This window comes from Heloderma suspectum, chromosome W (assembly GCF_057233095.1).
Source record: "Heloderma suspectum isolate Gila_16-S chromosome W, 16-S_ref, whole genome shotgun sequence".
NCBI classification, from domain to species: Eukaryota; Metazoa; Chordata; class Lepidosauria; order Squamata; family Helodermatidae; genus Heloderma; species Heloderma suspectum.
Genome location: NC_139475.1, coordinates 47,923,671 through 47,936,568, shown reverse-complemented (window position 1 = coordinate 47,936,568; position 12,898 = coordinate 47,923,671). Strand labels below are relative to the sequence as shown.

Here is a 12,898-nt window from a genome sequence, read left to right as displayed (position 1 = left end):
GGATCGGGGAAGAGCACAACAACCATGACGAAAGAACAAACCAACCCACCTTCTTCCAAATATCTCCAAGCACGAGTCACAAGTCATGACACAGGCCCAAGCCAAGCTTCCCCAGCCACGGCCTTGGAGGTGTTCGACTACCCCGCCCTCACAACAACCCTGCAAGGCGGGCTCAGCCAAGAGGTGGTAATTGGCTCACATTTGCCCAGGGAGCCTCGCAGCCAAATGGGGATTTGAACCCAGCTCTTCCAGGTACTAGTCTGACACTGCTGAGTTGGGTTTTGGCTGTGGCCCAAGGCTGAGCTGAAGGGCCACCGGACAGGACTGGTGGATGTGTTTGAGGTGCGCAAGCACTGAGAACAAGGTTATGTGCCCACTGCAGTTAAAAAGACCCACTTGGTAAAGCAAGAGGGTTCAACTCCTTTCAGGTCAAGGGAGTAATTCAATATCTGCATATTTTAACTTAAAGCTCTACCTGCCAGGAATTTAAGAAAGGCATTTCAACCACGTAGAATGGGAGGAAAACACACACAAGCACCGGAAAACGGCCAAGTGACTTCCCCTACTCCACCTTTCCCCAGCCGCCTCACATCTCATATCCGTGCATTCCTCTGTTACCTGGAGTGCCGACGATCCGTCTCGCAGCAGCGCCGGCAGATGATCAGGATGCCAAAGAGAAGCACCAGGGTGCCCCCAATAAAGATGGAAAGAAGCACCAACAGCAGCACATACCCATCCTGGGTGTTGACCTCACTGGGCACTGTCTTCAGGGTGGAACATGTGAGGGGTGGGGTGGGGCAGGGGGAGAAGAGGAGAAAGAGGAAAGGACACCGAAATCAACTTTCAAAAAAAGAATTCCTGCCATAAAAAACAAGCTGTTTTTCAGAACACCACAGGTGACCGTTTACCCTGAGCAGCTGGAATGCTTGCAAGCATTCCATGACTGCATAAAAGGCTGTGAAGCGATAATTGGAGGGGACGGATCAGCTTTGTCTCTTGCTTGCAGGCTTCCCAGTTGGCCACTGCGGGGACTTTTGGTCTGTCCCAGTGGGACTCTCCTGATGTTCTTTCACACATGTGAGTTGTGTGGACCTGTCTCCTACATCTGCAGAGGTGGTTGACGCACCATTTTAATCTGACCAGAATTAAACCTCAAAACACTTCAGTGGCATAATGCTTTAAACCTGGCTTGAAGGCAGGAGAAAAATTCCCCGAAACGTAGCAATGACAAATTCTGCACTCCCCCCCCCCCCAAATGCCAAAGCGAACAGACTTCCTCAGCTGGAGCAAATGGAACCGAGATTCACTTATTCCGGAGAATGGATTTCACTTTGGTTTATCCCCTATGCACTCCTCTCCACACACACAGCCCTGTGAGATTTTGTGGTCACACATTTGCTATTTTCTTTGCAGCTGGAAGGCCCAGAAAAGTGATCTCTAGTTGCCCGATGACAGTGTCCCAGGAAAATGCTGTGGAGATGCCTCAGTCTTCCACACCCCCAAAATTTCCTTTTTAGAGCTGAGGTGTTGAACCTCCAAGCCCACATGCCAAAGCAGGCCCACATGGGGGCCAGATCCTGCCTTTGGGAGTTCCCCAGATGGCTCGTACAGCAAGCCACCCATCACTCGGCAGCTTTCAGGCCTCTGTGCAGTTTTTAAAAGGTTGGAATGCCTCTCTGAAAGGGTGGGGAAATTGTCTCCACCCGGGGGGCCAAATTCCATTTCTGAAGACGCTCTTGGGGGCTGTGTTCCAGTGGTGGGCAAAGGCAGAGGGGAGTGGTCAAAATGCCTGCATAGTTTAGCTGAAAGCTGCCAGCCACTAAGCCTCAGGAGAGGCATTTAAATGTTTTAGAATTGGGAGGAAAAAATGGTCCAAGAGCCAGGAAAACACCAGAAGACCTGCGGCTGGGAGGAAACAAGACATGGCGATTTTGGGAACCTCAGAGGTCCAGATCGTTGAATTTGGCCTGGGTTTCCCCACCTCCGGCTTACGTACTGGCGGGAAAACCTTCAATCTAAAATGGGGTGGTATTTTTGGTATTTTTTGTATTTTGGGCCCCTGCTCCTTTTCCTGTTGGCTCCTCCCACCACTGGAATGCATCCCCCAAGACCATCTCCAAAAATAAATTTAGCTAAAAGAAGTTTAACACACTTGTTTTAGAGCACGCAGAGGGAAGACTCCATCTGATACGGCGGCTGCGCCCCTTCCTTCCTGACCATCTGCTCCCATCGGTAGTACATGCCCTGGTCTCCTCTCATCTAGACTACTGTAATGCGCTCCATGGGGGGTTACCCTTGAAGACGGTTCGGATGCTGCAGCTGGTGCAGAACGCGGCGGCTCGCCTGATTAAAGGCAGCCGCCGGCAAGATCACATCACTCCAGTGCTGAAGGAGTTGCACTGGTTACCAGTTGTTTTCCGGGCCAAATTCAAGGTGTTGGTTTTGACCTTTAAAACCCTATATGGTTCCGGCCCAGCCTATCTTAAGGAGCGCCTCCAGCAACACCAGACAGGCCGCTTAACAAGATCAGCCTCGGATGGCCTTCTCTCTGTCCATGCTGGCTGGGGCGTGCTGGGAATTGTAGGACCCTTTTCATAGAATAGTAGGGTTGGAAGGGGCCTACAAGGCCTTCGAGCCCAACCCCCATGTCTGAACATGCCTAGGATTGTGCCTTTATCTGATCAGATTAGGAGTGTTACTCCGTGTGCTGTGGATACAGTTAGTGAGCAAGAGGCGGTCTGTGGCAAACCGGTTTTGTGGGATCGGTTCCAGCTTCTTCCTCCTGATGAAGTGGACAAGGTGCTTTCATCTGTAAGGCCGACCACCTGCTTACTTGATCCTTGCCCATTTTGGCTCATTATGGGCTGCAGAGAGAGGCTGGGTGAGGGGATCAGGGTGGTGGGGAACACCTCCCTTGTGGAGGGAGTGATGCCATCAGTCCTCAAGGAGGCAGTGATCAGACCACTTTTGAAAAAGTCCTCCTTGGATCCCCAAGTTCTGAACAACTTTTGCCCAGTCTTGAAGCTGCCATTTGGGGCAAGGTGACTGAGCGGGTGGTGGCGATGCAGTTGAAGGCACACTTGGAAGAAGCCGATTATCTAGATCCATTTCAGTCGGGCTTCAGGCCTGGGCATGAGACAGAAACTGCCTTGGTCGCTTTGGTGGATGATATGAGGAGGGCTCTGGGTAGGGGTGAATGCTCCTTCTTTGTTCTCCTCGACCTCTCAGCGGCTTTTGATACTGTTGACCACGGTATTCTCCTGGACCGCCAGGAGGGGTTCGGCATTGGAGACACCGTATTGTGGTGGTTTCGGTCCTTCCTCTCCGGCAGGTACCAGAGGGTAGCAGTGGGAGAGGAGGTTTCGGACCCGTGGCTGCTCACTTGTGGGGTGCCACAGGGTTCCAGCCTCTCCCCGATGCTATTTAACATCTATGTGAAGCCGCTGGGGGCTATCATCAGGAGGTTTGGGGTGCGGTGTCATCAGTATGCGGATGACACACAGCTCTACCTCTCATTCAAATCTTCACCAAGGTTGGCCTTAGAATCCCTGTCCGAATGTCTGGAGACAGTGAGTGGCTGGATGGGGAGGAATAAGCTGAAGCTGAACCCTGACAAGACCGAGGTACTTTTGGTGGAAGACAAGAGGAGGCTGGGGGATGTTGACCTGGTGTTGAATGGGGTACGGCTACCCTTGAAAGACCAGGTCCGCAGCCTGGGGGTCATTTTGGACTCCCAGCTGTCCATGGAGGCTCAGGTGTCAGCTGTGAGCCGGACAGCGCTGTATCAACTCCATCTGATACGGCGGCTGCGCCCCTGCCTTCCCGACCATCTGCTCCCATTGGTAGTACATGCCCTGGTCTCCTCTCGTTTAGACTACTGTAATGCGCTGTAAGTGGGGTTACCCTTGAAGACGGTTCGGAAGCTGCAGCTGGTGCAGAATGCGGCGGCTTGCCTGATTAAAGGCAGCCGCTGGCGAGATCACATCACTCCAGTGCTGAAGGAGCTGCACTGGTTACCAGTTGTTTTCTGGGCCAAATTCAAGGTGTTGTTTTTGACCTTTAAAGCCCTATATGGCTCCGGCCCAGCCCATCTCAAGGAATGCCTCCAGCTACATCAGATAGGCCGCTCAATAAGATCAGCCTCGGATGGCCTCCTCTCTGTCCCATCAGCCAGGACAGCTAGGCTGGTGAGGACGAGGGAGAGGGCCTTCTCTGTGGTGGCCCCCACTCTGTGGAACTCCATGCCTAGGGAACTCTGCCATGCCCCCTATTTGATGAGCTTCTGCTGGGCTTTAAAAACCTGGCTGTTCAGGCAGGCGTTTGGGGTGGGTTAGGGTATTTTTTCCCCTTCATGGATCACTGCCATGCTGTGGCGAAGGGGCTTGCGTAACTCAGTGCAGCCATAAGCTATGCCGTGCAGGGCCACCCAAGACGGAAAGGTCATGGCGAAGAGTTTTGACAAAATGTGGTCCACTGGAGAAGGAAATGGCAACCCACTCCAGTATTCCTGCCAAGAAAACCCCATGGAACATATCACAAGGCTAAAAGATATGACGCCGGAAGATGAGCCCCTCAGGTTGGAAGGTGTCCAATATACTACTGGGGAAGAGCAGAGGGTATTTCCAAGTAGCTCCCGAAAGCGCGAAGCGGCTGGGCCAAAGCCGAAAGGACACTCAGCTGTGGATGTGTCTGGTGGTGAAAAGAAAATCCGATACTGTAAAGAGCAATATTGTTTAGGAACCTGGAATGTCAGATCAATGAATCAAGGTAAGCTGGAGGTGGTCAAACATGAGATGGCAAGACTGAACATCGACATCTTAGGAATCAGTGAACTAAAATGGACAGGCATGGGCAAATTTAATTCAGGTGACCATCATATAATGATGGTATTATATTTCATCATATTTCATAGAAGCATCACTTCCAAATCCCGGGAAGTCCTAGTTCCCCTCTACTCAGCACTGGTTAGGCCTCATCTGGAGTACTGTGTCCAGTTCTGGGCACCACACTTTAAGAAGGATGCAGACAAACTGGAGAGGGTTCAGAGGAGGGCAACAAAGATGATCAGGGGACTCGAAACAAAGCCCTATGAAGAGAGACTGAAAGAACTGGGCATGTTTAGCCTTGAGAAGAGAAGACTGAGGGGAGATATGATAGCACTCTTCAAGTACTTGAAAGGTTGTCACAGAGAAGAAGGCCAGGATCTCTTCTTGATCATCCCAGAGTGCAGGACACGGAATAATGGGCTCCAGTGACAGGAAGCCAGATTCCGGCTGAACATCAGGAAAAACTTCCTGACTGTAAGAGCAATACGACAATGGAACCAATTACCTGGGGAGGTGGTGGGCTCTCCCACACTGGAGGCCTTCAAGACGAGGCTGGACAGCCATTTGTCAGGGATGCTCTGACTTGGATTCCTGCCTTGAGGAGGTTGGACTCGATGGCCTTGTAGGCCCCTTCCATCCCTACTATTCTATAATTCTATGATTCTATATCTACTACTGCGGGCAAGAATCCCTTAGAAGAAATGGAGTAGCACTCATAGTCAACAAAAGGGTGGGAAAAGCAGTACTGGGGTACAATCTCAAAAACGATAGAATGATCTCAGTACGAATCCAAGGCAAACCATTCCACATCACAGTAATTCAAGTCTATGCCCCAACCACTGATGCCGAAGAAGCTGAGGTTGATCAGTTCTATGAAGACCTACAACACCTTCTAGAACTAACACCAAAAAAAGATGTCCTCGTCATCATAGGGGATTGGAATGCTAAAGTAGGAAGTCAAGAAATCATTGGGATAACAGGCAAGCATGGCCTTGGTGTACAAAATGAAGCAGGACAAAGGCTAATTGAGTTTTGCCAAGAGAACACGCTGATCATAGCAAACACTCTTTTCCAACAGCACAAGAGGCGACTCTACACATGGACATCACCAAATGGCCAATATCGAAATCAGATTGATCATGTCCTTTGCAGCCAAAGATGGAGAAGCTCTATACAGTCAGTCAAAACAAGACCTGGAGCTGACTGTGGCTCAGATCATGAGCTGCTTCTTGCAAAATTTCGGCTTAAATTGAAGAACGTAGGGAAAACCACTAAACCGTTCAGGTATGACCTAAATCATATCCCTTATGAATATACAGTGGAGGTGAGGAATAGATTTCAGGGATTAGACCTGATAGACAGAGTGCCTGAGGAACTATGGACGGAGGTCCGTAACATTGTTCAGGAGGCAGCAACTCAATCCATCCCAAAGAAAAAGAAATGCAAGAAAGCCAAGTGGCTGTCTGATGAGGCTTTAAAAGTAGCTGAGGAAAGAAGGGAAGCGAAAAGCAAGGGAGAAAGGGGAAGATATATGCAACTGAATGCAGAGTTCCAGAGAATAGCCAGGAGAGACAAGAAGGCCTTCTTCAATGAACAATGCAAAGAAATCGAGGAAAACAACAGAATGGGAAAGACTAGAGATCTCTTCAAGAAAATCGGAGATCTCAAGGGAACATTTTGTGCAAAGACAGGCATGATAAAGGACAAAGAAGGCAGGGACCTAACAGAAGCAGATGAGATTAAGAAGAGGTGGGAAGAATACACAGAAGAACTATCCAGGAAAGATCTGAATGTCCCTGATAGCCATGATAGTGCGGTCACTGAACTTGAGCCGGACATCCTCGAGAGTGAAGTCAAGTGGGCCTTAGGAAGCATTAGTAACAACAAAGCTAGCGGAGATGACAGTCTTCCAGCTGAGCTATTTAAAATCCTAAAAGATGATGCTGTTAAAGTGCTGCACTCAATATGCCAACAAATCTGGAACACTCAACAGTGGCTGCAAGACTGGAAAAGGTCAGTTTACATTCCAATTCCAAAGAAGGGCAACGCCAAAGAGTTTTCAAACTACCGCACAATTGCGCTCACTTCACATTCCAGCAAGGTGATGCTCAAAATCCTACAAGCTAGGCTTCAGCAGTATGCGAACCGAGAACTACCGGAAGTACAAGCTGGGGTTTGAAGAGGCAGAGGAACTCGAGATCAATTCGCCAACATTTGCTGCATCATGGAGAAAGCAAGAGAATTCCAGAAAAACGTTTATTTCTGCTTCATTGACTACGCTAAAGCCTTTGATTGTGTGGATCACAACAAACTCTGGCAAATTCTTAAGGTGATGGGAGTACCAGACCACCTTACCTGTCTCCTGAGAAACCCGTACGAGGGTCAAGAAGCAACAGTAAAAACCAGACATGGAACAACCGATTGGTTCCAAATTGGGAAAGTAGTACGACAAGGCTGCATATTGTCGCCCTGCTTATTTAACTTATATGCAGAGTACATCATGAGAAACGCCGGTTGGATGAATCACAGGTCAGAATTAAGATTGCCGGGAGAAATATCAACAACCTCTGATATGCAGACGATACCACCCTAATGGCAGAAAGCGAAGAGGATCTAAAGAGCCTCTTGTTGAGGGTGAAAGAGGAGAGTGCAAAAGCTGGTTTGAAACTCAACATTAAAAAAACTAAGATCATGGCATCTGGCCCCATCACTTCCCGGCATATGGAAGGGGAAGAAATGGAAGCAGTGACAGATCTTATTTTCTTGGGCTCCAAGATCACCGCAGACGGTGACTGTAGCCATGAAATTAAAAGACGCTTGCTCCTTGGGAGGAAAGCCATGGCAAACCTGGACAGCATAGTCAGAAGCAGAGACATCACCTTGCCGACAAAGGTCCGTCTAATCAAAGCTATGGTTTTCCCAGTAGCAACGTATGGCTGTGAGAGCTGGACTATAAGGAAGGCTGAGTGCCGAGGAATCCATGCCTTCGAACTGTGGTGCTGGTGAAGACTCTTACGAGTCCCCTGGACTGCAAGGAGGTCCAATCAGTCAATCCTAAAGGAAATCAACTCTGAGTGCTCATTGGAAGGACAGATGCTGAAGCTGAAGCTCAAATATTTTGGCCACCTAATGCGAACAGAAAACTCTCTGGAAAAGGCCCTGATGCTGGGAAAGACTGAAGGCAAAAGGAGAAGGGGGCGGCAGAGGATGAGATGGCTGGATAGCATCACCGATGCAATGAATATGGACTTGAGCACGCTCCGGGACAGAGCGCAGGACAGGAAGGCCTGGCGTGCTATGGTCCATGGGGTCACGAAGAGTCGGACACGACGGAACGACTGAACAACAACAAGAGCTGGAAAAAGTGCAGAGAAGGGCAACTAAAATGATCAAAGGGCTGGAGCAACTTCCCTACGAGGGAAGGTTACATGTCAGAGACTGTTTAGCTGAGAGAAAAGGCAATTAAGGAGAGACATGATAGAGGTGTACAAAATGATGCCTGATGTGGAGAAAATGGAGAGGGAGAGATTTTTCTCCACTTCTCATCATACCTGAACCCAATGGGGTCATCCCTTGAAGTGAGAAGGATCTTGGAATTGTTGTAGATCACAAGCTGAATATGAGCCAACAATGTGATGTGGCTGCAAAAAAGGCAAATGCTCTTTTGGGCTGCATTAATTTGGCATAGCTTCCAAATCCCGGGAAGTACTAGCTCCCCTCTGCTCAGCACTGGTTAGGCCTCATCTGGAGTACCGTGTCCAGTTCTGGGCACCACGCTTTAAGAAGGATGCAGACAAACTGGAGAGGGTTTGGAAGAGGGCAGCAAAGATGATCAGGGGACTGGAACCAAAGCCCTCCGAGGAGAGACTGGAAGAACTGGGCATGTTTCACCTTGGGAAGAGAAGGCTGAGGGGAGACAGGATAGCGCTCTTCAAGTCCTTGAAAGGTGGACCCAGAGAGGAAGGCCAGGATCTCTTCTCGATCATCCCAGAGTGCAGGACACGGAATAATGGGCTCAAGCTGCAGGAAGCCAGATTCTGGCTGAACATCAGGAAAATCTTCCTGACTGTTAGAGCGACATGACAATGGAACCGATGACCTAGGGAGGTGGTGGGTTCTACCACGCTGGAGGCCTTTAAGACGAGGCTGGACAGCCACCTGCCAGGGATGCTCTGACTTGGATTCCTGCCTTGAGCAGGGGGTTGGACTTGATGGCCTTGTAGGCACCTTCCAACCCTACTATTCTATGAGATTCAGGACAGATCAAAGGAAGGACTTCTTCACATAGCGCAGAGTTCAACTATGGAACTCACTTCCACAAGATGTAGTGATGGCCACCAACCTGGATAGATTTAAAAGACAGATCCATGGAGAAGAAGGCTATCAATGGCTACTAGTCCTCATGGCTCTGTGCTACCTCCAGTACCAGAGGCAGTGAGTCTTTGTACACTAGTTGCTGGGGAACATGGGTGGGAGGGTGCTGTTGTGCTCATGCTCTACTTGTGGGTTTCCCGTGGGCAGCCGGTTGGCCACTGTGTGAACAGAATGCTGGAGTAGATGGACCTTGGTCTGATCCAGCAGGGCTCTTCTTAGGTTCTGAATCATGTGGCAAGAAGGCCCATGATAGAACCAACACGCAACAGCCAAACATGAAGCAGGACATTTATGTGTGCCGGAGTTGTAAGGTGTTCACTTAGATCAGCTTCCTCAACTTGGGTCCCGTCAGATGCTTGGAACTACAACTCCCATCAGCACCGGTCAGTGGTCAGGGATGATGGGAGGTGAAGTCCCCCCAACTACCACCACCTGCCACCTGATCTGGAGGGGCCCAGGTTGTGGGGAAACCTGGATTAGATGAAGAATTCTGAGTGGTCCCAACTAAACTCAAAACTTGGCTGCCTGTTCTAGGGTGTAAAAAACGAGCAATTCTCTGGAGCAGGGTTACCAGCAATGGCTCCCTTTCTGCCTCGCTGCCCCTTGAGCTGAAATGTCCTGGCAGTTTTTGGCCTCCAGTGTCTCAGCTGTGACAAATTTTAGACTTGTAAGCTCCGTGGGGCAGAGACCCACCCACATATACATTGAAGGGGGTTCATGCACATTGTGGGTGCTATATAAAGGATTAAGCTAATAAATATGCCCATATAACCTCGTCCCCCAACACAGACTGTCTAATGAGAAGCCCAAGAGCCAGGAATTCAACCAATGAGGCTTTTTGCAGAACAGAAATGCCAACCCTGGAACCTGTTGGATTTCTACCTCTCCAGGCTACAAAGCCCAGCTCGAGGTTGCATACTGGAGAAGTTTCGGAAGCCGGCAGGAGTGGAAAGAAGCTGAGTCACAGTCTTCCAGCCATCAGTGGCCGGCAGAAAAGTCTTTGACCCGCCCTGCAAGCCTAGCATCATTTATTTAGGGCTCAGCAACCAGCTAGTCCTCAGCACAGGAGTTTTTAGACTTATTTTGTATCAACGTGCAGAGAACACACCCCCCTCCCATCATAACACCCCCAGACTTCCCCAACCTGTGTTGGACTACCACTCCCATAATCCCCCAGCCGGCTATGGGCACAGGTTGAGGAAGGCTGTTTTAGTTATTGACGCACGCCTCCTTATGATTTTTACTCCACCTCTCCAAAGTGGACCCAAAAAAGAAAAGCAGAGTGGGAAGAGAAAGAGGAGGAAGGAAGGGTTTGGGGAAGGGGGGGGGCTCCCATCAAATAGCACCCCATTCCCCCAACCTTGCAGCCCCCCCCTTCTGCCTCCACACCTCGCACACTCACCGTCACACCTTTGGTCGTTGTATTCTGCCATGAACTCAATTCATCGCTCATTGTCCGTTGCCAAGTCGGAATGTCCTTCTAGAAGACAGGCACACTAATAAATAATAAGAATAAGAATATAAATAAAAATTGGATTAAAAAATAAGAGTGGGGGTGAAATAAAGAGTTAAAAAACTATATACATATATCAAATCCGACAGAAAAGGCGATGTGGAAGGAGGTATCCCAGTAGCCTTTTCCTTCAATCTTTTTTTCTTTCTTCTTCTGTCTGCCTCTCTCCAGCTTTCCTATCTCCAGTTCTCCATCTTCCTTCAAGCTCACATGTTCGGCCAAGAAAAAAAAGAAAAAAAAGATTATGGCCGGTTTTGCTCACAGCATCCTTGGCTCCGAGCCTGGAAGGGTGCTTTTCGCTTCCTAGCTGGGTTTCCTTCCTTGTTGGCCGAAGATCTGACTGGGAAGGAGAAGAAGAAAGGTGGCTGGTTGGTGTTTGGGGGTCTTTTTTAGAGAAGGATGGAAGACAAGGTAAGAAAAGGAATGGAAGAGCTCGGGCAGGGATGGTGGCTGTGCATTCTTGCTTTATTCCTCCCTCTTGCTCAATCTCTCTCCTCTTTCCCCATCCTGCTGCTTTGCTCCCAATGTCAGATCACAGCTTAGCTGCTTGCCAAAGCCATGGGAGAAGGGATGGGACCAGGCCCCTGGCAACCCCCAGGAAAGGCTCAGAGATGGCTTCCCGCTTTGCCGGCCCTCGGAAAAATGTGAAAGCTCTTCCCCTGCTCCCATGGGTTTGCCTGCTGCCGCCCACCCCACCAGCAAAGGACTGGAAACTCAACCAGCACCATCAGCCTCATTTAAAATAAAAAACACACATGCACACACCCCAAAACCACCCACCCGCATGCCAGCTAAGAAGCCTACATGTCGGGTGACTCACAACAACCTACCATGAGAGGAAGATGAGCGGGGGGGTGGGGGTGGGGGTGGGGAGATGGGTGGATGTTGCTGCAGAGCTGCCATGAAAGAGCATCTGGGGTTCGTGGCCTCAGCTGTGTGGGAGCTGCTCCAACAGGGATGAAACAGGCCTCCCTGGGGGTTGTGCAAAGCCCGTGCAAGGTGCTGTACATATATGGGGGGGAAGGGGCTCCCCCCTCCCGCTACTGTGCAACCAACTGGTACAGTGTACCCGGACTCCCCCCACCCCCACATGTGGGACAGCAACTCCCCTTGAGTTTCCATTTTGCAGAAAGCCCAGTGCACCTGTGGGACAGCCAAAGGCCTCCCCAGGGGGAAACTGAAAAAATGGGATGACAAAAAGGTTCCCAGCCCCAAGCATCCAGTCATCAGAGGGACATGTAAGAAAGCAGTTTGGTTAAAAAGAAATGCCTCCTGCCCCAAATACACACCTGCAGGCTGATGTGGGACAGTCCATTTTATCACCTCAGCAGAATGAGGCAAGGCCTGCATTCATTCATTCATTCATTCATTCATTCATTCTATTTCTACACTGCCCCATAGCTGAAACTCTCTGGGCAGTTCACAAAAAATAAAATCCTCAAGGTACAGCATAAAACAATCTAAAATACGAAAGCTTAAAACTGTAACAGGTAGCATGTGTGTGTGGAGGGGCAGTCAAGGTAGGACTGTACCACATTCTGCTGCTGGCATAGACCAGGCCTGCTTGGGAGAGACAAGCCCACAGCCAACTCAACGTGCCCATTTGCGTCATCCCCTTGAGAAGCAAGGATTTCTCATTTTTTTATTTTTAAACCAGACACCTGACTGCCAACATGCCCAATCTCTTGGGGTGACAAAGCGTGAGCGGCAGAACATGCCCAGTCCAAATCTGAAGGAGAGAGGGAAGGAAAAGCACTCTGCGTGTGCCTCGAGACACCCTGGCTCAAAAGGGCCTCTTTGCTACAAAGCCTGGACATTTCAAAACAGACCTGTTCAAGGCACTTTGGAATAAATGGGAGCCCCCCTCCCCTTCAAGACCCCTCCACTGGATGTGCAGAAAGAGGGGAGGGGAATGGCAAGCAGCCTGCTCTCCCCCCATATCCCACCTTCCCAATCATAATGCAAAACTTCATCTCCATGGAGACGTGCAAGCAAGAACTGGAGAGGTGGTTGTTTTCACTGCAAGTAAGCAGGATTCTAACACCTCAACTCCCAGGGAGCCCGCTGGCTCTCGTGTGTGTGTGTGTGTGTGTGTGTGATCGATCAGAATCTAGGAGGCAGAGATCAAAAGCTTCAGAGCCCAGATCTATGTAGCCCAGCGCTCTGTCTCCGGCTGTGAGACAGC

The 12,898-nt window shown here is 49.9% G+C and overlaps 1 protein-coding gene across 1 annotated transcript in view; it reads right to left on the bottom strand.

Moving 5' to 3' along the window:
* LOC146333992 (voltage-dependent calcium channel beta subunit-associated regulatory protein-like) overlaps window positions 1-10,653 on the bottom strand; it is a 29,313-nt gene extending 18,660 nt beyond the window's left edge. The window contains exons 1-2 of the mRNA XM_084825048.1: window positions 10,603-10,653; window positions 619-764 (exon numbers count right to left, since the gene is read on the bottom strand). Coding sequence (XP_084681174.1) covers window positions 619-764; window positions 10,603-10,653 — 197 coding nt within the window. The remainder of the gene's footprint in view (window positions 1-618; window positions 765-10,602) is intronic.
* Window positions 10,654-12,898: the final 2,245 nt, after the last annotated feature.